We start from the raw sequence: 27206 nt of genomic DNA, 5'->3' as shown, positions 1-27206 counted from the left end.
TCAATCCATGATAATGTGAAAAGGAATGGAAGCATGAAACAGAACAGTGTGTTGGAAGAAAATGTAAGCCTATGATGTGCTCACATTTGAATCTTAGTTTGGCTCCTGTGTAGAAGATGTATTAGATGAAGTGAATCAGATGCAAGACCAAAGGGTAGGCTACCATGATAATCTGGGCAAACACAAACTGACAAAGCAGCACAGGTTGAACTGGAGGGTGGCAGTGTAGGATACAATCTAGCAGTGGCCAGAACCATGGTTTTCACCTCCAAAAGCAAACTTTCCGCTGGGGCTTGGGAGAATACACTTTAATAATCTTTCATTTTTACCTTAGTCATTTTGGGGTTCTAAGGAATGGCGCTTGATTCTTAGGCACCACTTTACAGAGGAAACTGAGGCTCAGAGAGGAAAGGCATCATTGCATTATTCACAAGAGGCACTATTCACGTGGTAGTCTATGAAACTCGCGCCTCTTGGAACACAACAGATATGAATGGTGGCCCTGGAGTTGTGTTTTGCAGTAGCTTTGTTGGACTGGGAATGGTAGCCCATGGACTTGTATATTGCAACTGCTCTGTCGGAGAGGTTATGGCATGGTACGTAGTCAAACTAATCTCTACTTAAAAACCTGTGCTCTTCCCACTATACCAAGTTATCTCTCATCATGATATCCTATTCATGAGCATACAGCATACTTACGATTTTAACACTGAATTGAAAGAAATCAAACACATCCTAGATACAGGTTTTCTCATAAGAACCTGGTAGGCTTATTTGGGGTTAAAATGAATTTAATGCAACCCCATAAGCACTAGTTATTAAACAAGAAATTAAGGTGCTTGGTGTATTTTTAAACCATTACTTAACAGGTAGAATAAGGATAAAACAAATACAAGGTCCCAACTATTTACTTTGGGCTTCTCCCAAATAAATGAGGTGATTTACAAAAGCTGAAAGGACTAACCACAAAAAATCAAGACCATGAGTCAATTTTCTGCAGACATTTCTTGAATTATCCCCAAATTTTAAAGATGGTTTCCCCCCAAAATGCTGCTATAGTTTTCTTAAAAAGTATAATTCATATTTATACCAAGAACACTAAAATTTACAAATAGCTTCACCCATATTCTTACTTTTTTTTTTTATTATTACTTTTACCCTTACCCTACCCACTCTGAAGGCAGAAACATTTCTTTGGGTTGGGTAAGGATCTCAATATGCTTTGTCCAGGAAAGAGGAAGGTATGAAAAAACAAAACAAATAGAATATTGGCTCATTGCACACAAGAGAAGCTAGCCATTAAGAGTTGTTGTCAGCAGTACAGAAAGGAATGTTGACCAGAGCTTGTTTGGGTAAATAGCTAAAATGTGATCCAAAGGGAAAAAGAGGAACAATAGTATAAAAAACAAAAAGTTTTACGGATACTGATAAAGGCAAGGATATCTTAAAGGATGATAAAATCACCTCAAGAGTTGAGAAATGAGGTTCACAGAACTGCAGAAGTGGAAGGAATTTTAATTTAGAATGTCTTATTTGACTGATGATGAATCTCAGAGTAGTTAGATGACCTGCTCAAGGTCACATAATTAATGCCAGAGCTTGGACTAGAACTCAGACTTTTGATTCCATGGTGAGTGCTCTTTTTTCATTTGCTATGCTACTCACCTTTTCTATGTCCCTAACCACTTGAGGTATGCTCCGTAACTCTTTCTGCTCTACAACATGCCCTGTGTGGATAGTCAGAGGAACAGAATTCTGAGCTGTGTAAAGCATGCAGTTACTGACCGGACCATGGACGAGACATTATTTCAAATGATGACTATACTAAAATTCATTTTAGGATGGGGAGTAGAGGGGAAATACAAAAGAAGGAAATTTCAAAGACACCAATGAGAAGCACAAGAGGAGATATAATCCTCTTTTGTACTGTTATTTTATTTTGTAGTTAAGTCCATATATTATATAAAACATAACAGGAAAAATGAACAAATTTATAAAATAAATTGAGCGTTTTGATGGAAAAAAAAATACAGAAGAGCTTTGCCTTTGTGTCTAAAGATCTCTTGATACGTTGTTAGTCTTGCACTTTAGATATCAAATAAAGATATCTAGCTTGAAACAAAAGTTGGTATGCTGCATGGTTAAGTTATAGCTTGATGATGCAAGTTATAGTTTGGTCTTAACGTTTCACTACTGGCTATAACAAATGCTGATATAGCAAAATGCAAGCTTTTACCATCAGACAGCAAGAGGGAAACTTGAGTGAATGAATGCAACTTACCTCCATGTCCTCTGAAAGGAGGTGAAAAAATAAATACTGTGTTTTCTCAGTGTACCCCCAAAGCATTACCCTAAGCATGCAGGAGGGGTGCTGTGAGCAGCTACAATAGTAAGATCCAACCCAGAGGTAGGTCCAAGGCCAAGAATAGGAGAGTGGGTGAAGAACTCCTCCTGGGGCGAATACCATTTTACAGAATGCCTGTCTTGTACTAGAAGATGAGTATATGGCCAATTTTTTTCTGATTCAAGAGGACATTTCCAATTTCAACCTTGCTGAAAAAGACATGTTTACATTTGCTATTAAGAACAGCTAGGATATAGGGTAAGGCCGACATAAAATTATTTAGCAAGCACATGCTAGCCATTCCAGTTTGAAATTTACCAAACTGTAAAATCAAGGGAAAATGAAAAGTTGAGGATGAAGCTGTTGTCCCTCAGGATGAGGGAAGAAAATCTTAAAAAGAGAGGGATTAGGCACTCACTTAACTCTGTATGGAGAACATCCTTCTCAGACTAAGTGGAAGATGAGGAAGAGCATAAACAGAGGCTGACCAGGCCATTTTGAGACCCAAAGGTGAGGAAAAAGGGAATTAGGAAGAAAAGAAAAAGCTAGTAAAAGAAACTCTTCTGGGTCTGACTAGGTGAGTGAATCTAAGGTAACTGTACCAAAGAATATGCTACCCAATTACTCCAGCATGAAGTGGGTAGTCAAATATCTCAAGACATCTTAAACCCAGGGAAATGTATAAAAAATATGACAGTTAACAAAGCAAATTAAAACCCAACCGCCAATAGTAAAATCTCTTCTGATTTGAAATCCAAGATACTTACTTTTTAGTATCTCTGTGCATTATTGGAAAAAAAAAAAAAGTAACAGATGTAAAGAGTTGCTTTATTTCTACTGGGGAAAGGGGAAGGATAAATAGAACTGTTTTCCAATTTGCTCTCCACCGTATACACACACATACCCACACGCATACATACACATACACGCACCAAAAATTCCCCAACAAAAAACAAAGAATCAAAAAATCAAAAACACCCTCAAACCGCACCGGTACTTCTCATTTTAACCAAAAGATTAGATCCTGGGAGGAAGTGCAAAATGCAAAATCAAATGACCGAAAAATGCTGAACCAAACAGCATTATTAATATACAAAATATTTATATTACTGAACTAGTAACAGGTGATGTTCTCCGTGTCTGTAAAACTTTGGAACCACATAGCTGATTTGTTAAGTCTAGTCCATGCCAGCTTCCAAAAACCAGAAAAGATTTTAGTTAGCTTCATTCTTTGATGCCTCATCAAAATTTTCTACGAGATCTAGAAAAAGAATAAACAAAAACAGGAACAGTAAATGAGTCAAAGAATACAAAAAAGAAAGAGAGGTAAACGGAATTCCTAACTTCTAACCTCAATAAAAACAAAATTGTTGCTACCAGAATTAATCTAAAAACATACAGGGCAAGAGGCAGAAGTGAACTGGTGGGATTTCTCTAATAATGATTCATTTATCTGCTTAAAACAGTAATCCTAAGGAAATACCAATTAGTCTTTTATTTGTCTATGCAAACAAATAAGATGAACAGTACTTTCATATGTCAATCATAACTCCCACAGAAAGGTTATAATAATAACTACGCAAATTTATAATCACAATTTCAATTTAATAAATGCTAGCAGCAGAGCTATGTGTAACAATTTCTCATTCTAAGTTCTAAATGAAAGGGCTTTCATCCTTTTTCATTAGATCATATTTGCATCAACGTGAATGAACTTAAATTCACAAACTCATCCATCAACACAAAACTCAAAGTCATCTATGCAATGACTGAAATGTGACAAATAGAATGCTAAAAATCTTAAAACTAAAGAAATGTCACTCGCCTGGAACATCATCATCCTCCTCATCAATGTCTTCTGGTTTTGGCGTTTTGCTATCCAACACTACAAAAAGTTTATTTCATATTAATCATTGAGAACAAATGCTTTCACAGAACACTTGAACTGTTTATCCCTTTTTTCCCATCTAAATTGCATATAGTTGCTAAGAAAAAGCTAAATATTATCTAATGCCAGTCATATCTTTTTGCTTAAATAACACTAAAATCAATAAAACTTTAACTTAACTTGATACACACTAATTATAGATGTCAATTTCAATGTGCAACAAAGCTAAATAATTTATATGCAAAATGGAATAATTCAGATGAGTTTAAACAAAAAGGCATTATGGTTAACTTACAGTGGCCACATTCAAGTGAAAAATCAGTATTAAAGAGTTTTTCCTTCTCTTTTAGTGTAAGAAAGTGTCTAGATATGTAGTACACTGAAATACTGTCTAGGGGTTTTGATTTTTGGAGGTCACAGACAATTATAAAACCAGAATCACCTTGTAAATTCAGAGCTCTTGTAAGGCCACAACTATAGTATAATCAACAATATTAAACAAAAACATAGTTCTGTAATAACACTATTTTTTGATTGTCACTAATCAGAAGTGAAAATCAAATTAGCTTTTTATAAAACCTTGGCCTGCATATCCGGGCACTTTCCTTTTTTTGTCTTTAAATCACTATATTACTACCAAAATGTATCCAAATATTCTATATGCTGCATTCCATAACTTTAAAGAAATAAACTCAAAATTTTGTGAAGCATAAAAGTGAACTTTATAAAATGTAACATAATTTACATACAGGCAAGTCCTTTCAGTTTAAGATGGGACACCTTTTAAAGTATTAGGTTCTTTCCTTGAGTTGGAGAGAGAAAGAGGTACTAAATTAAAATACCTACCTTGCCTCGGGAACTGTTCAGCTAACTTCCTAAGACTTGTTAGGCTGTCAGCACCAAGCTGACTTAATATTCCAGGAAGCATTTCTGTGATTGGTTTGGCTTCTGCATGGCCAGTAATTGCAAAGGTGTTAGCAGACAGGGAAGCTTGGACCTTGGGATTGTTGAAATGAATAACCGTTCCATCATCTTTAATCATGTTCACCTGTATAATCACAGAAAAAAATATTTATTTCACATATCTGGTACAATGAAAACAATATTAAAAAAAAAAATTTAGACAATTATTTTTTTTTTAACTTGGTAGTTATATAATCCCAAAGTAATAATTATCTAGAGTAAGAAGCGGACATGGGTGGGAAAAGGCCCTAGCAACAAAGTAAAATGGTATCAATAGCACAAATTACTAGGATGGTCAAAAAACAGTCATTGTATTATTGAATCTACATTTTAAATTCAAAGACTTCCACTGTGAGAACGAAGTTCAGGCCCACAGATTTAAAAAAAAAATGGAATTATTAACCAAGAACTGGCTTCTTAATGAAATTACCCATTAGAGTATTTCAATTTATACTACCAAACAAAATTGGTGCAGTTACCATCTGGTGGAGCAGCATCATAGTTAGAGGACTGGCTATAAGGGGAAACAGTGTATCGTAAAAATAACCACTGAAAAATCCATAAAGAACACTCAGAAATTTAATCATTCAGATTTTTCACTCCTAAGGACAATTAAATTTACAAATATTCCAACTTGTTCTTGTCATCATGTTATCCTCTGTAGAGGATATTGTCAGTTCCTCAACTTCTTAACTGTAGCTTCTCAACAGCCCTCAATAATCCTAGTAAATGCCGAGGAAGGCCTCCCCACCCCCTTGCCTGGCCACCTAAACATGACCGGGAAGCCTTTAAAATCATCCACACATTTTTCCATAGTTTTCACAAATATGTACTGACTGCTTCAGATTTGATTTCATCCATTGCCTAGGACTTACTGAAATGGAAGGTGGAACACGTGCTATTTAAATTGCTATTTTTCGCTCTCACTTGTGCATTCTCTGTTTTTTGACAGACTTGAATTTGCGTAAGTTAAATATGTAAATAATGTGATTTCACTGTGAAAGTTGAGTTTGATTCCACTGGGTAAGTTACCTTGGTGGTAACATGCTTATTATATAAAAAGGTTAGGAGAGTTAACTCTTGGCTACTTTAGAAGCATTTCATGATCCATCCAAAAACTGCCCTTGTCACAATCAAGCAGAGATGCTGAGTGTTCTCCATGGTCAGTGGAAGTGGGCTTTTCTTCCTCATAGGTGATCACCACCACTGACAGACAGCACCAGAAAGGAAGGGGAAGAAAGGGGCTTCTAAATTTCAGGCAAGACCTGGAACACAGAGAAAATAAAGGCAAATTCCCTGGAAAATTATAACTAAACCCCACAAATAATTTCCAAAATTTTCTGACGAAAAACATGATTTCAATTCTATAACCTTCTCTCTCTCACTACTGTATTTAAAGTTCTATTAAGCATATGACATACAGTCGACATTCAAGAAATAGTTACTTCAGCTTTTCTAAACAAATATCAGAATTAAAAATAATTTATATTAACTTTAGAAAAACATAAATTATAAAATTCCAAAGATAATGACCATTTAAATAGAATATTTTAATATTAAAGTGGCTGAAATTCTGGGAAGAAAAGGGCGTGAGAGAGAGGTGACTCAATGGGTATCAGGTGGGGTGTTGCTCTGGATCTATCCGGGAATCACATAATTTTAGCATGGGAAAAGAATAAAGATTTGATAACTGTATCTTCCAAATGAAGAGCAAATCATATGGTTTAATGCAGGATTTCTACAGTTCTTCCAGAAGAGTCACATACACTGGAATCTGAGACGTCCTCTGATTTACAGGCATTAAAGTACAAGATACTTAAAATCAATATTGTTCTAAAAAATTAGGCTATATATTTGTTGAACTGACAGATCTCCCAGTTCAAAGCCTTTATGTTACAAAAATACTGAAGACAAGAGCTCTTGGTTAAGTCATATACCCAAGGACAAACAGTTAAGTAAAAACCTAGGTTTCTCAAATGTGTGTTTAGTTTCCTTCTAACGATGTCATTCTCATCCCTAAGACAAAATGCAATTCCACGGTCACACAAAAGCTTGCCAGTGAATTATTTTCTCAGAATATACGCCACATAGAGAATGCAAAATAAAAATAATAAAAAGCGTATATCATATATGGATGGTATATACATCACTGGCTATAAAATAAATGAGAGGCTAACACAGGGACAAAAACAACAAATTCATGAATTTTCCTTCTGTTCAAGCTTCTCTTCTGAAGGCTAAATGTTAATTAAATCATGGTTTACATCTTGACGCAGATCCTTCTATTTTGAAATATGCTGTTTGAGCTTAGCGTGAAAAGGAAAATGAATTCTACATCAGATTGTGAAATATAAACTTATTAATGGCTGTTATAAATGGGGTGGCATAAAAGATGTAGCTCCATGCATAGAAAAGCCCAGAAAGGGGTAGAGAGTTTAGTTAATTTTAGAACAGACATAAAGAATTACTAGAAGTTAAAAACAAAAACGAACAAAAAAAAAAAAAACCCAGGATATTTTATTTCTAACATTCCTTTCTCCTATTGACCAAACTGTTAGAAATTATCAAACTGCTTGACTGAGGAAGATCAGTTAGACACCTCCACAACCCTTTTAGGCAAAAGAAGGGATAAGGAACTTGTTAAAATCACAAAACAATCAATATTCGTTTCAAATGGAGATTTCATTTCTTCCAATGATCTTACTCCTAGTTGGTCAAGTAAGTCATCTGATCTATATTTAAGAACAAGGCGCAGACAACTAAACAGACACTATTAAACTAGTTATTCTGGCAGTCACGTCCCTTTTTCAACTAACCAAACATCTCCTTTATGCTAAAAAAAAAAAAAAAAAAATTTTTTTCCCATTTAAAAGGTAGCTGAAGGTAAAGGATGCTACTTGAGATATGGAAGAGGCATTCTGAGACTCCAGTCCAAAACACACATGCCTTTGTATTTATTTTTTGCTCTAATACTGAAGTGTCTTTTAGTCACCAGAAAACATTTTCTTCTCTCATGTCTACTATATTTATATATGTTGTTCCCACTGTTCAGAAGAACCTCTTCCTACTTCTCCACCTTGCAGATGTCTCTTTCCCTGTGAAAACTTAAGGTGGTTCTGCACCTACTGTGCCCTGCATGTGTGTTACTATTATACAGAATTGTCTTGTGGAATAATTGTGTTAAGTCTTTGACCCTCCTAGAAGATGAGCTCAAGATCACAGATCATACCTTACTACACATAGTATCCCAAATGTCCAGCATGTAACAGTTACTCAAATATGCTGAGTGGATATTTCCTATACAATTTATTATAAAATTCTTTCAGACTTCAAATTAACTCCTTGGAGGAGAGGTCATCTAAAGGTTTAGAAACAGCCTGGCTTTTCCTATAGTTTTGACCTTTTGCAATCAGCCCAACCTGCCCTACAGAACTCAGGAGCATTTTAAGTCATTCCTGAAACTGCTGGTAGCTCCAATATGCTGCTATCAAATACCTTATCAACCCCTGCCTTTAGCCTCTGAGTAGGGCACAGATACAAATCACAGCAGTCTTCTAGTTGGTGAATCAAATGCTCGCTTTATTCCTACACAGCAGGAAGTTTTTACGGCTAGAAGAGGCTCGTAAAGTTATAACTGATCCTATAGCTCTTGCTGATAGCCATCCTCTCAGTTCAAAAAGGTGGGGTGAATTCTTCTGCTATGTTATTTTTTGTATCCAACCTCCCATTAGGCCAGCTAGCTGCAGTTTTGAGTATAACAGTTGTCTTAAAATCAAGTTTTATTGTCACTCCTTTCTATACCTAGTGGCACTTAAATGTTTATCAGGAAATTCATCTTTTATTGCCTTCCTTCGATACCTTAATGGGATGAAATAACAGACTTGTAAGAAAAAGGCACATAAATGCCTGCAGTCCTGTGAGGCTGAGAAATGTCAGATTTTAAGGATTATGGGCGTTGCACACACTTCCATAAATCAGTGTCCTCACATTCAATCTTTCTAGCTCAGCCTTTGCTTATTTTTAAAGGCTAGTATGAAGCATGACCTGTTACTATTGATATAAGCTAAAGCTTACAGCTGTCATTAGACTCTATGATATGCTGGGATCATTTTCTCTAGGTTCTGGTGGCAAAATTCTGCTGAGACAGAGATTCTCTACAGCTATGCTGTACATAGTGTGAACTGGCATACCCTCTCTGGAAAGTGATTCGGCAATGGATGAAGAGTTCTAAAAATGTTCTTGCACTTTCAGCCAGTAATCCCACTTGAAAGAATCTATCTGAAGGAAATAAGATGATAAATATTTGGGTGTAGAAAAGTTCAACATGTGATTCTTTTATTATAAAAACATTAAAAAAAAAACAAAACACATTATGATGTACAATAACAAAATGTTAAATTATGGTACATCCATATATTGGAATATATGTAGACACCTAGACTAATGATTAAGAGGAATTTTTTAATTACAACTTTTGTAATATTGTTTTTTAATGCTATGTGAAAAAACCAAGATTACAAATTATACACCTAGCTGTAGTTTTAGATATGCTAAAAATATATGCATTTAAACATGGTGTCATGGGTTATGTCCCCCCAAAAATGTGTGTATCAATTTGGCTGGGCCACGAGTCCCTGTATTGTGTGATTGTCCTCCATTTTGTAATTCTAATTTTATGTTAAAGAGGATTAAAGTGGGATTGTAACACCCTTACTAAAGTCACATCCCTGATCCAAGTAAAGGGAGTTTCCCTAGGGTATGGCCTGTACCACCTTTTATCTTACAAAAGATAAAAAGAAAGGGAAGCAAGCAGAGAGTGGGGGACCTCATACCAAGAAAGAAGCAGTACTGGGAACAGAACTCGTCCTTTGGACCCGGGGTCCCAGCACAGAGAAGCTCCTAGTCCAGGGGAAGATTGATGAGAGGCTGACAGAGAGAAAAAGCCTTCCCCCAGAGCTGATGCCCTGAATTTGGACTTTTAGCCTACTTTACTGTGAAGAAATAACTTTCTCTTTGTTAAAGCCATCCACTTGTGGTATTTCTGTTACAGTGGCCCGAGATAACTAAGACACATGGGAAAGAAATACAAGATGGATGGTAGGATTACGGTTGAATGCTATTGCCTTCTTTGTATTTTCTGTATATTCCTAATTTTCTACAATGGCAATATATCATTTTTTTATTAAGGGGAGAAAAGCTGCTTTGAAAACAAAAGAGCAGGGCCTTAGAAGATAAAGGATGCTGTGAATGATAAGGTGATGAACGGGACATGGTGTTTCCCATTACGCAGAGTTGTCTACATCTCAGCACCTAAGAATTCAGTTGGGGGACGAAGGAACTGTGGGAACAGTCTACCAATAACTTTAGGTCCTCCTTTTGCACAAGTGGTTCAGAAAAAATAAGAACTGGAAGAGAAACTTATGAACAGTGAACTTTATATGTACCACTACAAAATTTAAATTTCTAGCCCTGGGCTTTCTCCTGAGCTCAGCTCCCTATGGCTAGCTTTTTGAAAAACAATTCTACCTAGAATAACCAGTATCTTTATATATAATAAGCCTCAAACAAGCTCATCATGGGAAGTCAGCACGCTAGAGACTATAGAGCCATAAATAAACAGGGTCCCTGCTGTCAAGACTTTTATAATCTATTGAAAATAGACTACTTGGTTAAGAAGTAATCATTACACCCCACAACATGAGGTTGTAATAATAAATGGATTATAACAAAGCAATTTAAGCTAAAGGCAGTGTAATTACAGAGAAAGAACTGATTAATTATACCCGAAAAGATAGGGAAGGCTTCAGAGACAGAATAACACCCTAATTAAGAAGCTGTCCTCTGAATATAAGATGAAATTCTAAGAAATGATTTGAATAATCAGGCCATCTGAATCAGAGTGTTTTTTGGTGACATTTCTTACTAAATAATCTGATAAATCAACTGTTACTGAGAAATGGAACAGATCCTATTGACAACAGATTCATGTTGTCAAGGGAAGAACAGTGACAACATGTTAACTCTATTCAAGTAGATATATAAAAAGCTTATCCAAATAGTTTAAATGTCATAGAACATAAATCATTTTCAGAAATTTCGTTCTGGATTGTAGTCTGGCAGTTTGCCTAGGATTTCCTTCTACAGCCTGGTTGCTTTACTTGGTCTTTGTACAAAACAGTCTCTGACACCACCCACCTCCTCCCAGTCTCCTGCCACTTTCCAGAAAGCTTTGGATTTCTCTGTCTTTAGAAACATGTAAAAGAAATCTGTAAATGATTATACCAAATCAATAAATTAATGAATACATAGAAGACCAGAGAAGCTTGTCTTAATCTAAACAATTCTCCACTTTTCCTGAAGAGGACATAAATTAAGTTTTGGGGTGAAAAAAACAGTCACTAATACTGACAGTCCAGAAGGTAAGATTAGTGCATTCAATGAGTTTTTGAGCCCTGCCACTAATCTCCCTACTCCCACCCCAAAGATTTTTGATGCTTTCAAAGTCTAAGTATAGAAAACATTAATAACTCCTTTTTTTATAACAATGGCAATGTCTTCTCTTTTCAAGTTTTTATCTGCTTTTGTTAAACTGCCGAGTCCCAAAAAGAGTAACAGATTCCTCAGAGTTCAGCACTCTTTAACAACTTTAAAACATTCCAGAGTAAAATTAAGTAAGAAGTTATAGTTAACATGTGTCTTTTAGTCTAAGATACACACAGTAAGCAGACCCTCTTAGCTTGTGGATTCTGTATTTGAGAATTCGTCTACTTGCTAAAATTTATTTGTAACCCTCAAATCAGCTATTGTTGTTAGATGCATCAAGCCACTTCTCACTGATAGCAATCCTATGCACAACAGAAAAAAACACTGCCTAGTCCTGCGCCATACTCATGATCGTTGCTGTGCTTGAGCCCACTGTTGCAGCCACTACGTCAATCCACCTATTTTTCACTAACTCTCCACTTTACCAAGCATGATGTCCCTCTCCAGGGACTGATCCCTCCTGATAACATGTTCCAAGTATGTGAGATGAAGTCTTGCCATCCTTGCTTTCAAAGAGCATTCTGGCTGTATTTCCTCCAAGACAGATTTGTTCACTCTTCTGACAGTCCATGGTATATTCAATATTCTTTGCCAACATCACAATTCAAAGGCATTAATTCTTCAGTCTTCCTTATTCATTGTCCAGCTTTCACATGCAAATAACACGATTGAAAACAACACGGCTTGGGTTTTTTTTTGGGTTAGGCACACCTTAAGGTGACATCTTTGCTTTTTAATACTTTAAAGAGGTCTTTTGCAGCAGATTTACCCAATGCAATGCATCTTTTGATTTCTTGACTGCTGCTTCCTGGTGCTGATTGCAGATCCAAGTAAAATGACATCCTTGACAACTTTAATCTTTTCTCCATTTATCATGATGTTGCTTACTGGTCCAATTGTGAGGATTTCTGTTTTATGTTGAGGTGTAACCCATACTGCAGGCTGTAGTCTTTGATCTTTATCGTAAGTGCTTCAAGTCCTCTTCACTTTCAGCAAGCAAGGTTGTGTCGTCTGCATAACACGGGTTGTTAATAAGTTTTCCTCCAATCCTGATGCCGCATTCTTCTTCATCTAGCATAGCGTCTCCTCTCCGATTATTTGCTCACCATACAGATTGAATAAGTATGGTGAAAAATACAACCCCAACGTACACCATTCCTGACTTTGAACCACACAGTATCCTCCTGTTCTAACAACTGCCTCTTGATCTATGTACAGGTTCCTCATGAACACAATGAAGTGTTCTGGAATTCCCATTCTTCATAATGTTATCCATAATTTCTTATGATCCACACAGTCGGATGCCTTTGTATAGCCAATAAAACACAGGTAAACACCTTTCTGGTATTCTCTGCTTTCTGCCAAGATCCACCTAACATCAGCAATGATATCCCTCGTTTCAAGTCCTCTTTTGAATCCAGCTTGAATTTTTAGCAGTTCCCAGTCGATGTACTGCTACAGCCACTTTTGAATGATCTTCAGCAAAATTTTACTTCTGTGTGATATTATTGATGATATTGTTCGATAATTTCCACATTTGCTGGATCACCTTTCTTTGGAATAGGCACAAATATGGATCTCTTCTAGTCAGTTGGCCAGGTAGCTCTCTTCCAAATTTCTTGGCATAGACAAGCAAGCACTTGCAGCACTGCATTCATCTGCTGAAACATCTCAATTGGTATTCTGTTAATTCCTGGAGGCTTCCTTTTCACCAACATCTTCAGTGCAGCTTGGACTTCTTCCTTCAGTACATCAGTTCTTGATGGTATGCTACCTCCTAAAATGACCAATTCCTTCTGGTACAGTGACTCTGTGTATTCCTTCCCGTGTTGTTCAGTATTTTGCCCGTAGAGTCCTTCACTACTGCAACTCAAAGCTCGAATTTCTACTTCAGTTCTTTCAGCTTGAGAAATGCTGAGAATGTTCTTCCCTTTTGGTTTTCTAACTCCAGGTCTTTGCACATGCTATTATAATACTTTGTTTTCTTAAGCCATCCTTTGAAATCTTCTGTTCAGCTCTTTTACTTCATCATTTCTTCCTCTCGCTTTAGCTACCGGATGTCCAAGAGCAAGTTTCAGAGTCTCTTCTGACATTCATTTTGGTCTTTCCTGTCTCTTTAATGACCTCTTGCTTTCTTTATGTAGGATGTCCTTGACGTCATTCTACAACTCATCTGCTCTTTGGTCAATAGTGTTCAATGTGTCAAATCTATTCAAGATGGTCTCTAAATTCAGGTGGGATATACTCACGGTAGTATTTTGGCTCTCGTGGACTTGTTCTAATTTTCTTCAGCTTGAACTTGAACCTGCACATGAGCAACTGATGGTCTGTTCCACAGTTGGCCCCTGGCCTTGTTCTGACTGATGATATTGAACTTCTCCATCATCTCTTACCACAGATGTAGTCGATCTGATTCCTGTGTATTCCATCTGGCAAGGTTCATGTGTATAGCTGCTGTTTATGTTGTTGAAAAAAGATATTTGCAATGAAGAAGTCATTCGTCTTGCTAAATTTTACCATGCTATCTCCGGCATCCTTCTATCACCAAGGCCATATTTCCCAACTACCGATCCTTCTTAGTTTCCAACTTTTGCATTCCAATTACCAGTTAATTATTGATGCATCCTGAATGCGTGTTTGATCAATTTCAGACTGCAGAAGTTGGTAAAAATTCAATTTCTTTATCTTTGGCCTTAGTGGCTGGTACATAAATTTGAGTAATAATCATATTAACTGGTCTTCCTTGTAGCTGGGATAATATCCCATCACTGACAGCGTTGTACTTTGGGATAGATCTTGAAACGTTCTTCTGACGATGAATGCAATGCATTCCTCTTGAAGTTGTCATTCCTAGCATAGGGGACTATATGATTGTCCAATTCAAAATGCCAATACCAGTCCATTTCAGCTCACTAATGCCTAGGGTATCAATCTTTATGCATTCCATTTCATTTCTGACAACTTCCAATTTTCCTAGATCTATGCTTCATACCTTCCACATTCTGATTATTAACGAATGTTTGCAGCTGTTTCTGCTCATTTTGAGTCATGCCACATCAGCTGTTCCACAGGAGAAAGATGTGGTAGTCTGCTTCCATAAAGATTTCAGCCTGTCCTATAGGGTCCCTATGAGTTGGAACAGACTGATGGCAACACATGCACACATGGAGAAACAAAGAAAGAGAGAGAGTGAGAGCGAGCACGAGAGTACCTATACATACCATTAATTTTCTGTGTGATGTTTTGGGGATTATGAATCATCAAGAAGTTTTATTATGTTGGCAATAATGACAAAGAGAAATTCACAATCCAGTTTAATAAATGTTATAAGAATAAATACAGGGCATTGTGGTAGCAATAGAAAAGGCACCAAGCCCTTCTTTGCACAAATGTCTATGTGTGTTACTGGGAAGGCTTCTGAGAGGAAATAACTCCTGTTAGGACTTGAAAAGCAGCAGCAGCAATGTCTTTGGAAATATCGGTGGAGATTTCCTATGTCCATATGGCATAAATAATGAATTCTGCATAGTTAGGTAGTTAATAATACAGGATACAGGGCAGGTATACCACTTATTTTCCTTTTTGTGGGAGGAGGAGGAGGTGGTGGGGGAAAAGAAAAGGCCAAGAGTGGGTATAAGAAATTATAAATGAAAAGATCAAAAGCAGTATGAAGTAATTTTGATACACATTAGTTCAAATCTGGGATCCAATACTTATTAGCTATGTGGTCTCTGGCAGATGAGAGAGCTGAAGCTCTCTCATCTGTAACCAAAGCAACCAACTCAAGAGGATACTGTGAAGCTGAAATAGATAAAGACGTATTTATTGGTTAGCTGTCTATTGTTAGTTTCCTCACTAGATTGTTAGCTCCAAAGGACAGAGACCATGAATAACATTTTATGCACCATTGTCTAGCAAGTCCTCTGCAAAATGCTTGGCATTCAAGAGATGTTTAGTAAGTACTGACTATCATTAGTACTTTATTATGACAATTTCAACTGCAATAATACTGTGACCTCCACACAGCACTATAACAAGTTCTATTGCATTTTGAAGAAATCAAAGACTGCTGACTAGTTCCTTATTTCAATGTAAAAAATTTAGAAGATCAATGTCAGCCACTCACTAGAAGTTTAATAATAACAACCATGAAGCCTTCCAAATCTGAAATAAAAAACAAAGATTAAAAAAATATGCCCTTGGAGGCATTACATTAATATCTCCTAATGTATCTAATTACGTAAATAAAATGGTTAAATCTATACTGCAAGGAAAATGTAAAATAAAATTTCCCTCTCTCTAAAGCAGTAATTCTCAACCAAACCAACCAGCTGTCATTAAGTTGATTCTGACTCATGGTGACTCCATGCGTGTCAGAGAAGTGTGCTTCATAGGGTTTTTCATAGCTGATTTTTAAGAAGCAGATCATCAGGACTTTCTTCCAAGGTGCCTATGGGTGGACTGAATCTCCAACCTTTTGGTTAGCAGCCAAGTCTTGTCAACCACTTCACCACCCAGGGACTCCAGTGATTCTCAACCAGGGGTGATTCTGATCCCAGGGGATCTCTGACAATGTCTGGGGACATTTTTGATTGCCATGACTGCAGGGATGCTACTGGGATCTAGTGTATAGAGGCCAGGGATGCTGCTAAATGTCCTACAATGAAAAAGGACAGCTTCCATAACAAAGAATTATTCAGTTCAAAATGTTAACAGTACCGAGGCTAATGGAGGGGGGAATGTGGAGCAGGATGAGTAGAAAGGTATGCAGATTGCCTAAATACTTACAAGTAGGTTAGGTTTAACATTTTCAGAGCTCATGTCTGACTATTATTGCAACTTGTTCGTTTTGAGCAACTTTTGGATTTTTCAGGAGATGCCTGAGGGGACTTAATTTTTTTTTTTTTAAATCTATCCCAGATCAAGAGATGATCTTTCTGAAAATTGTTTTAGGTCATTGAAAATATATAAAAACTTCCGAAAGGTCTGAAAAAATCATGTCTATATAAAATGTTTAATTTCAAGACTTGCAAATCAAGTTCTAATCTTTATTCAGAGTAAGAATGCACAGCTACTTCCAGATGAAAAGAAAAAAAAGGTGCATATGGCTTATAATTTCAATTATTTTATCAATACATTGATTTTGAAAATACAAAGCAGACTTAAATGACAGTTAATTTTATTCATTCACATACGCATGGTGGAAGGAATATGCATCACTTTGCCATTTCATTGGTTCTTCTTTTGTACTCTGCTATTTCTTTATTAGCAATCGCCACCTCCACATTATTTCTAATTCATGTTTTGCAGCACATGTGTGTTAATGATCTATTAAAAACTCTGAGGTGGTACCACGTACAGTAAATGGTGTAATTAAATCTCACTTATCGCGTGAAAACGTAAACGCTGGTTACTATCAGAAATGAACATGGAATTACCAGACAGAGGTGGATCTAGATAACAGATCACAAGTAATTGATGTTTTTTATAATTTTTGAGAATCTCTTGAAATAATACCAATCTCTGATCTCATATTTGAGTACAAGTGGTATCACCAAAATATAATAAACTACTGACTTTTATAAAGAAAAAATCTGACCAGTAATTTTTGAAACAGGTCAAATAAGAAACCCAATCCATGTGGAGTTACAATACAGTGTGGCTAAGATAATTATTACAGAGGCTTTGTAGAGTAGAAAGCTGCCCTTTAGGGGGAAAAAAAACTACCTTGTTTGAAAAAATCTCGGGGTTTATTTCTATATTAAAATTACTAGGGGAAAAAAATCTTATTTTGCATCAAAATTCAAAAGCATTTCCACATTTTGTCATATATGCAAATACCTTGAGTCTGAAAGGTCCCATGAAAATTCTTAATTATCTGTTAAAACCCTTTCTGACAATCATTCAATTTTATACAAAAAGCAAATTCAACACCTACAGTCCTTTAAAGACACTGGATTGACAATATCAAAGATTCTTCTAAGCTGATATTTACATTTGAAAAGTCTAGACAATTACTTGTGAATGTGCTATTTGCCCACACAATTTAACAATTTACAAAGTGATCATACCTCTTCAATACCAGCTATGTTATTCACAGCCAGTTTTTTAAGAGAACTCTGAAGCTTTTTGTCATCAGCTGTAGCTGTTCTATGTACCACCTTCTTCTTTCTACGAGCTGTACCCTGAAAAATAACCAATAGAAGTATTAGCATGGCCAGAATCTGGCAAGTGCAATCACATCTTCCCATATACCTCAGCAACCTAACTAAAACCCATGTAAGAAACTGACTAAATAGTAACAATTAATAAGCAGCTCACAGTTGTGATTGCTGGCCTGACCCAGAATTTTGAAGGTCAATTCTTGCCAGTTCTTATTCTTACCCAATATCCAAAACTGAACCAAATCAAGCCCACTGCTGCCAAGTCGATTTTGACTCAGAGTGACCCTATAGGACAGAGTAGAACTGTCCCACAGGGTTTCCAAGGAGTGCCTGGTAGATTCGAACTGCTGACCTTTTTGGTAAGCAGCCAAGCTCTTAATGACTGAGCCACCAGGGCTCCACCCAGTATCCAGCCTTAATCATTTCAACATCGTTTCATGTTTCAGAATGTTGTTCCCTAATAAAAAAATAATTAATAACTTCAAAACAATTTAGGTACTTGTAACGATTTTCAAACATTATAAGGAATGTTTTCTAATAGTCTGTACCAATCCCTGCCGATAATGTCTGAAGGTATTTTGAAACTTTGGGGCGGGGGGAATATGACATAACTAAGAATCAAATATCTGCTATGTGAATATTCTAGAGTCTGAAAACCCAAGAATGAAAAAGATCAAGTTCTTCAAGTTGCTTCAAGAAGCATACATTACAGTGGGAAGGAAAAGTCGATAAATATATAAACAAATGAGATAATTTCAAACGTGACAAAGGCTACCAAGAAAAACAGAACACAGTGATGAGTGACTGAGCAGGGACAAAGCACTACTTGATTAGAATGTCCACAGAAGACCCCTGTGAAGGTATGACACATGAGCTGAGACCCACAGAAGGATCTAGGGAAGAGTGATCCAAGCAGAAGAACAAGAGTGAGAAAGCAAGACAGTATGGCTAGAACATAATGAACAAGCAGAGGAGGAAAATGAAACCAGAGACAGGCGAGGCCAGATCATGTAGGCCTAACGATGCCATGGGCAGGAGTTGGATTTTATTCTAATTGCAGTAGGAAGCCATTGGAAGGTTTTAGGCATGGAAGTGATTTATGGGTTTAAAAGATGACTGCGGTTGCTGAGTGGAAAATGGACTCTAAGAACACCAGTCAGGAGCCTACTGTAACAGCCCCGGTGAGATGAGGGTTGTGGCAGTAGAGATGGTGAGCGGTCAGATTCTGAGACATGTCAACAGTTCTTGAGGATGGAGTGGATGTAGGATATGAGAAAAAGAAAATGGGATGATGCTTAAAAATTTGCCCTGAGAAAACAGGTTGAAAACTATACTATCTACTAAGATGAAAAAAGTTAATTTCTTAATTGGTATTTTGAAACTATAAATGCATTTTCCCACTGAAAAACAATTTAAAATAATAGATTAAGTTTCTGAATCGATTTACAAAAATGTAACCTAAAGCAGAGCTGAAACGCTACCAAAAGCAGCCTAAGCCTAGAGGGCGAAATCCTTCTGAGACATGACAGGACTAAGGGAGAAGCAATAGAGACTTCAGTCTCTGGGTGGCTCCTGGAAAGTACATCAGCCTGATAGAGTGAAGGCAGGGGCTTAAGTCTCAGCGTCTCTGGTGGGCGTGGAAGAGAGCTCTGAGTTGCTGCGCTTGCAGCAGAGGTTATGACAAGATCTACTTGCTGAGGGATGGAATAGCAGTGACTGATTTATATAAATCGTCATTTATTTGGGAATGTTCCTGACTCAGGGATAGCTCAATTGCTTGCTGAATACCTCAGCTCAAATGATCTTCAGGCACCTCAAATTCAAATGTCTAAAGGCTTACCAGTCCACCAACCTATTGTTCCTGTACTTTCTAAGTTTTATAACTGGTGGCATTACTATATACCCAGTCTCTAAAACCAGAAATCTGGGGATCCCCCCAGATTCCTCTCTCCCAATTGTTCCCCATATTCTATTAGTCACTGAATCAGTTCCAACACCTAAATATGTGTCCCACAATACTACGGCAAGTTACTTGACTGGTCTCCTCTATTCTAAACTTCTATTTCATTCCATTTTACACACTGCCAGCAGTTACTTTTCTAAACTGAGGATCATTTCACTTCCTAAGACCTTTTAATAGTTGCCCATTGTCTGCCTATAGGATAAAATCTAAACTCTGTAGTACGGCATATAAGCTTCTCCATGACCTAACCCCAAATTATATGCTCTAGTTTCATTTCCATTGTATCCTCTAAACTCTAGCTGTACCAAAACTAAAGCAAGCCATTCTATTTAATTTCACCATGTGCCTTTGCATGTGTAGGAATGACAATCTCCCTTTCCCCCTGCCTTCCACTATCCTCCCACTTGTCTGCCTAGTGATAAATTATTATTTATTCTTGAAATCTCAGCTCAGTTTTGATTTCCTTGTCTCTACTAGGCAAGTGTGCCTTGTACTTCCTTCATTATAGCACTTACTGTATTGTAATTTTAAGCATGTTTGCCTTCCAAGCTGAGCTGTAAAATCCTTGTTTATCTACTATGTGCCTTGCACATAGTAGGTGCTTAAGAAACAGTAGTCAAATGAATGAGTGCATCAACCAGTTGGTTTAAAATATATAATAGTGAAGTGCTGCATCAAGCTCTTTCACGTATATTCTGTGGCTCTTTAATATCCCCAGGGTTTTTTTTGTATGTGTGTGTGCATATTACATCATATTTAATGCTACAATGTGGTTATTTTGGTTACATGAGGGTGCTAATATGGCTCCAGAGTCATAAAACTGTATCACTATGAAAGAAGTAGAAAGTATTACTTGCTTCTTCCCTTGCCCCACTAGTGCCCCCAAGAGGTCTGGTTATTATCAAAGTAAATGGCAAAGAAGAACAGCTACACAGAGTTCAACACTCCCCAATCCCAAATCAAAGTAAGTACTGTTCTCCCTTTCCCTGAGATTGTATTGGGCAGAGGTAAGGACAGAATAGGCTCCTTGAGCCTGGTGGCAGAGCTGAAAGAAACCAAAGATTTTGGTGCTCTAAATTAGCTCTTCCTTAGGCTTTAAGGTACAAGGAATTAGAAGGTCCATGAGGTTTCAACATATTTACCAATATAGAATAGGTAAGAACTTGGGAAAGAGTCTTAGCAATGAACAAAATGTGCAATCAGCTTGAGCACTAAATACTTCTGTAAACCTAAGTGCTACAGTAGGTGTATGATGGATGCATATATTCAGTCAAGATGAGGTAACACTAACATCTGGTATGCCCTGCAGGTAAAATCTAACATAATAATAAACCAGTCGTTGTTGAGGTGATTCTTATTCATGGCGACTCCATGCGTGTTAAGACTAGAACTGCGCTCTACAGGTTTTTCAATGGCTTATTTTTCTTCTAAGGTGCCTCTGGGTGGACTTAAGCCTTCAACCTTCTGGGTAGCAGCTAAGTGCATTAACTGACTGTTTGCACTACCCAGGGACTCCAATATAATAAAGCTGCTGTTGTTGTTAGGTGCCGTCGAGTCAGTTCCGACTCACACCGACCCTACAGAACACAGTATAACTGCCCCATAGGGTTTCCAAGGAGCGGCTGGTGGATTTGAACTGCCAACCTTTTGGTTAGCAGCCCAGCTCTTAACTACTACGTCACCATGGCTTCAATCAAATATAATCATAACTACCATTCGTTAAGCATCCACTCTGTGCCAGGAACCATGCTAGGTGTTTTATAAATATTTCTCTAATCTTTAGAAAATGGAGGTTTAACGCAATTGGGAAAATTGCTCATATCATATAGCTAGCAGGTATCAAGAGTTGGGATACAAAGGTGGCTATTTCTATCCCATCAACAGAGTTAGGAAAGTCTTCTAGTCACTGATTTTAGACCTAGGCAAGTTATTTTCAAATTGGAATGTGGTTTGTCTTGAGTATTGAAAAGATCTTAGATTTTTCAATGACCACAAATCCAAAATACTACTACTATCTGGTAATCATACATTCTCCTATCATTTTTTCTTATGCCACACTCACCTTGCCCCCTATCCGGACCTGAGCCTGAAGTTTGGCTAACTTTTCTTGATTCATGCTGTTGGTAAATCTAAGGGGGGAAAAATAGATTTGTTAAAATCACTGCTTTACCAAATAAAATAACTGTTTATGCAAATAGTACCTTCTGTTTTTTGCACTTGCAATATGCATCACCACCATCATATTAATACTGCCTATATTCTTAAGTATTAACTCCTTCTAACTGTATAAAGCAGATAGTAAAAAAATCAAATTTATATAATACTTGGAGGGAGTTATATACACAAACAGAAAATAAAATGGGATTCAAATTCACCTATTTGAACCTCCCTCCTTAAAAGCATGATTCAGTACTTTGGCATTCTTCAGGAAAGCCAAATCAATTATGAAATCTTGGTAGGTAATTTCGTTTTTACCCCCAAAGATTTTTACGGCAGAAAATTGTTACCACATATTATTAACAAAACCTTCAAGTAGATGTTTTTCTCCAAAATCACCTTCTGTATTTCTTATAAGCCACAAAAAGAAAATTCAAAAAAATTCAGCTGGAAAAAGAAATTCAATAATAGGCTGTTTAATTATCAAGATATGAGGTAGTCACGTCCTCTATTCAAGGTCAGATGGTGTGTTAATAGGGAAACAGAACCAGATCTTCAGACATACAGCGTTTCCACAGTACTCTACAAAGTCCATTCAATGTCTTGCATTAATACAGTATATGTCATTCTTATCAAGACACACTCGCGGCATATAGGGCAAAATGCTTCACTGCACAATTTGACAAAAACACATCTCTGTTATGGTAACACTAATTTTTTCAGAGGAAGAGAAACTCAAAAATAAGCTTTTTAAAGGTATCTTGATTTTGAGAATTCTAAGAACATTATAAAATCATGAATCCTAGTTTGGTTAGTGATAGTCCTACTAAGGGAAAAAATTCTCAAGTTTATAATGGGTCATAACATTCCACACTATATAAACAGATAACAGCCAATGTTAGGTTTTGTTTCACTTGTTCCGTGGATCAACAGAACATTACTGAGATGCAAAGGAGGGAGGAAATAAGCAACTAATCTGTTATCAAACCTTTTTGGCCAATTCTTTAACCCCTTTATAATCATTGCTCAGAAGAAAGAGATACTGTTTCCTTCATTTGAGAGATGGAAAAAAAAGAATCAAAGATAATATGGTTACTAATTATTCTGTACCATGACACTGTACTTACACACTAAACTATATATATTTCTGCTTTAAGGCCAAATAAAGTCCAATTTCCAAATAGCATTCAGAATTGATGACTGTTCAATCTGTGGTCAGCACTGTATGACAATGCTCAAGGAGCTAAAAACACTGTTACAAGAGGAAGTGTGATTAGTGTGCACAACGAGAAGTCTTAGGTGTGTGCCAATCTCAGTTCTGCCACAGACTTAAATTTGCTGATGTAAATCCCAATCCCTATACTCAAATACCCACAGAAAAGGGTTAATATTCACTTTTCTCAAAGGAATGTGGCCATAAAGGTACAGTGAAATAACCAAAAGTCTAAGGAATTCCTTGCAAAAAAGGGGCTGAGTAAAAAAATATCAGAACTAGACATAGGCTAAACCCTTTGTTACCAAGACATTTTGAAGTAACAATTTCCACGAAAAGAGATGGAGCTGCAAAGCTTAGACAGAGTCCTGATTTATTTGAAACAAAAGCAAGAACAAAATTAACTCTTTAAATCACTGCGTACATGAAAGGCCAGATTCCATCCTGGGCAATCGGGATAAGAGAAGTAAAACACTTGTTCCCAAGGAGTATCTCAGAGAAAAAACATTTAGGGGAGGTTGGAAGCCCAAAGGGATAGGAGAGGAAGAAAGGCGGTCCTTTGTCTACAAGCAGGTTGGGTAGGGGTAAGTTCAAGAAGGAAAGAGGAATGGATCCAGTCTAGAGAGTAGATGGCAAGTTCAGAATCCGGAAAAGACCTCAAAGATCCAGCTAGTTCAGTTCCCTATCCCTCAATCAACCTTTACTGTGCCCACCATTCCTGTGTTAAATGTGAGGCCATTTTAAATACCTGCTGGCAGTAGCATGGTATAAATTACAGACAAAACAATTCAGGTCCTCCACCCCCAAACTTATTAGATAGGAAATGAGGGTTTCTGAAGGGAGAAGTCACTTCCCAGGCCCAAAAGGAAGAAGTAACTTCCTAAGGCCACATGATCAGTGCGTTCTTAGAGATCCAAGGACCTTTTAGCCATTTCCTCCAGGACTCAAGAAAGGGTGTGAATAATGATGTGCTAATCAATATTTATTGTGTGCCTAAGTTCCAAGCACTATGGTAGACACTTTCACAAATGTTTAAAACCCAGTGCCGTCGAGTCGATTCCAACTCATTGCGACTTTATAGGATAGAGTAGAACTGCCCCATAGAGTTTCCAAGGAGCGCCTGGCAGATTCGAACTGTCGACCTCTTGGTTAGCAGCCGTAGCACTTAACCACTACTCCACCAGAGTTTCCGTGCAAATATGTACAAATATGAGAGAGAAAATAATTTCAACCTTTGGTTCCGGTTTTTTATTATGTGGAGTTTAGAGAGAGGCTTAAGCTTTGGGATCAGAAGGACCAGGGTTCTATTACTTAGGGCTAATTCTCTGACCTCTGGAAATTTTTCTTCTCTGAACTTGCGTTCCTCCTCTATTAAAAAAGGTGTAACATCATATAATTCACAGGGTTGTTTTAAGAGTGAAGGTTAAAGGATCAAGCAGTATATGGCTCACAGTGGACACTCATACTCAATACATGGATTGGTAACTATTGTTACCATTCGCGACGCAAGTATGGTGTAGTGAAAGAACGTGGAAACAAAAGCTGAAACCGCCTTTCACTTTGTGACACCGGGCCTGCTGGTCAATTATCTATATTCCGACATCAGGCAGTTGATGAAGCTATAAAGATGGGCAAGGAAATGTCTCAGAGAAGGAGGCAGATGTGTAAACAAACACTGCCATTACAAGGTGCAGAGCGCTACAACGAAATTCAGTCCCAAGCGCTTGGGGACGGGGGGAGTGCTAACCTCAGTTTCCCTATCTGTTGATCGTAACGAACTCACTGGGGAGATCCAATGAGACGGCAAGAGATAGGCTGTACAAAGCTCACGGCATTGTTGTGAATAATGAGTAGCGGGACAGAGGCGGGGAATTACTCGCCTCCTGCGACTTGATCTGGGCGGTAACAGCGCGGGCCCGCTCACCCCCATAGGGGGCGGTGGTGCTGGGGACCTTCCCTCAGGTGCCGACCCCCAGCTGCGCCGCCGGTAACCGACAGGCCAAGCCAGCCGCCTCCGCCCCCACTTGGCGCGCCACGGCGGAAGTGGCAGCCCGAACGGTTGGCGGGTGTCGGAAGAAGAGGGCGGGGGGTGACCGTGCGCAGCGGCCTATGGCCATGGAGTGGCGGGACCGCCGGGGGTCTCACCTGAAGCAGGGAGGGTCCTCCAACACCAGCACGCGGCAAGAGCAAGATGGCTGCCTCGGCGGAGACAGAGAAAGACGACGGCAGCGGCGGGAGCGGGATCCACGTGACAAGGCGGCCCCGCCTCTCCCTCGCCAGATCGGCCTATCCCGGGAGCGCATATATGAACTACAAAGCCCAGGCTGCTTTGCGCCCCCAATAGAAAGGCTGCAGGTGCAACTGGCCGCGCGGCATCCTGGAGCTTGCAGTCTCCCGTGTGTTCCATTGTATCCTGTCTTCAATCTGTAAGAAGCCAAATAAAAGGACTGGTGTACTTTTGTTTGGGTGTGTACTTTTGTTCGGTTGCCTTTCACTATGCATTAAGTACGCACCATTAGACTCAACTAGTGCCCTGAGGAGAGACGGGAAATTTGTACCCGTTTATTATGCAGCAGAGGAAAGAAAAATTGAGGAGAAATATCCCACAAAGAATTTAAAAACATAGCATTTAACCAGAAGACACTTTACACTTTAACGTCTGCAGTGACTTATGCCCTGGTTCCCTGGATTCATCCAGGTCAATTTTGCAATAAGAGGTCGCAAGTTTGGTTTTCTCGGAGCTTGCATCAGTTGGTTGCATCATTTCTAGGTGGAAGAATTGCAGTTGTAAGGAAAAACGAATAAGGCACAGCATTTCTTCTCCAGGGGGAAGGGCTATTCCTGCAAGGCACAAGACCTTGCACCACAGAACTTACTCGTCAGGTCTCCTCGGAGACCCAAGCAGGAACTAAGAGTGAAATCAAGTTGTTCGGTGTGTTTTATTTGCGAAGGGGGAAAGGAGGACTGGAGGGCAGTCGGCAACCGCCCTACGGTTGACGGCAGCTAACCCCGATTTGTGTTTTTTATTTTTTATATTAAATGCAGTGGTTCGCCGAGGAGGGGCTAGCCTGACTGGCCGACAGAAGCCACAACGGTTCTCTCGAGTCCCCTCCCCCCGCTACCCTTCTACACGCCGTCTCAGTCCACCTTTTCCCTCTCGGTCCCCGGACCTGGACATTCAGAAACGCGCGGAAGCAACTCGCCCTCGAGGGTAACTCCCGCACCCTTTTCCTCCTACGTGAACTGCACCTTTAAACTCACTCCATCCCAAGCCGAACCGTGGAGGCACCACCCACATCCGTCTAACATCACTTCCTTCAGGGTTTCAAAAAAAAAAAAAAAATCTGGGAACGCGAGGTACTGGACTGAAAATCGCCTGGGAAACCGCGCGGACCTTCACCTCCGACCCTGTGTCCTCTTAGCCCGGGTGGCCCAGCGCACCTACCACCATGGAGCTGAGGTCTCGTGTCGGGGCCATCTGTTTGTTGGGTTTCGGTTTCCTGCTCCTCGCCACCTCTTCTCATGGACAGATTGGGCTTGGAAAGGGTCAGACCGCGTACTTATCTTAATCTTTACTGATTCTGGGCCCCTACCCGGTATAACTCCCCTCCTGGCATAACACCGTCCTTCCCCTGTTCTATCTCTTAGGCCATGCCAGATTTCTTTTTATCTTCCCCAACCGTTCCAGGAATTTGAAGGAGATTTCTTGGGGTAGGGAGTAGCGGATCGGGGAACGTTGAGATGGGGAAGTTGTACTTGAGGCCTCCCTAAATCCTTAGGCAAAGAAACAATCCTTAAGCCAGGAAAAACATGCTTAAGAGCCCAGCATAGTCCCTAGTACTTGAACCCTCAGAAAGGGGCGTCTTCCATTTTGGGAGAGTTAGGGCCCTTGGGGACCTGCTTATGCAGAGACCCCTGCTATGGGTCTGAAGATCCTCCTCCCCACATCTTCCAGGATGAGCTTGGTCACT

The 27206-nt window shown here is 38.6% G+C and overlaps 2 protein-coding genes across 6 annotated transcripts in view; one reads left to right on the top strand and one right to left on the bottom strand.

Annotated features, from left to right (window-relative positions):
* Window positions 1-1126: 1126 nt before the first annotated feature.
* BTF3L4 (basic transcription factor 3 like 4) lies at window positions 1127-25502 on the bottom strand. Of its 5 annotated transcripts, none has more exons than XM_003411083.4 (6): window positions 25381-25502; window positions 21928-21994; window positions 17810-17923; window positions 5079-5280; window positions 4170-4229; window positions 1127-3605 (listed from the first exon to the last, which is right to left on the bottom strand). In XM_003411083.4, the coding sequence occupies exons 2-6, from the start codon at window positions 21979-21981 to the stop codon at window positions 3559-3561; spliced, it is 477 nt and encodes a 158-aa protein (XP_003411131.1). In that variant the 5' UTR covers window positions 21982-21994; window positions 25381-25502; the 3' UTR covers window positions 1127-3558. The 5 variants fall into 5 exon arrangements, with proteins under 5 accessions (XP_003411131.1, XP_010589589.1, XP_023405373.1 ...); XM_010591287.3 differs by lacking the exon at window positions 25381-25502 and adding an exon at window positions 25116-25283; XM_023549605.2 differs by lacking the exon at window positions 25381-25502 and adding an exon at window positions 25019-25041.
* Window positions 25503-26672: 1170 nt separating this feature from the next.
* Window positions 26673-27206, top strand: part of TXNDC12 (thioredoxin domain containing 12) — a 35358-nt gene continuing 34824 nt past the window's right edge. Inside the window, exon 1 of the mRNA XM_003411085.4 lies at window positions 26673-26781. Coding sequence (XP_003411133.1) covers window positions 26685-26781 — 97 coding nt within the window. The 5' untranslated portion in view covers window positions 26673-26684. The remainder of the gene's footprint in view (window positions 26782-27206) is intronic.

Source organism: Loxodonta africana, chromosome 3, assembly GCF_030014295.1.
Source record: "Loxodonta africana isolate mLoxAfr1 chromosome 3, mLoxAfr1.hap2, whole genome shotgun sequence".
Lineage (NCBI taxonomy): Eukaryota > Metazoa > Chordata > Mammalia > Proboscidea > Elephantidae > Loxodonta > Loxodonta africana.
The sequence above is the reverse complement of the archived record's forward strand: the minus strand, read 5'-3'. Positions and strand labels throughout refer to the sequence as shown.

What these genes read in the sequence shown, in the direction of transcription:
- BTF3L4 (XM_010591287.3), bottom strand. Translation starts at nt 25,165, where the DNA reads ATGGGGGTGAGCGGGCCCGCGCTGTTACCGCCCAGATCAAGTCGCAGG. An exon ending in ACATAGCTGGTATTGAAGAG is followed by an intron (nt 5,281 to 17,809) that starts GTATGATCACTT and finishes GTGATTATACAG; the next exon opens with GTGAACATGATTAAAGATGA. An exon ending in TGAACAGTTCCCGAGGCAAG is followed by an intron (nt 4,230 to 5,078) that starts GTAGGTATTTTA and finishes AACTTTTTGTAG; the next exon opens with TGTTGGATAGCAAAACGCCA.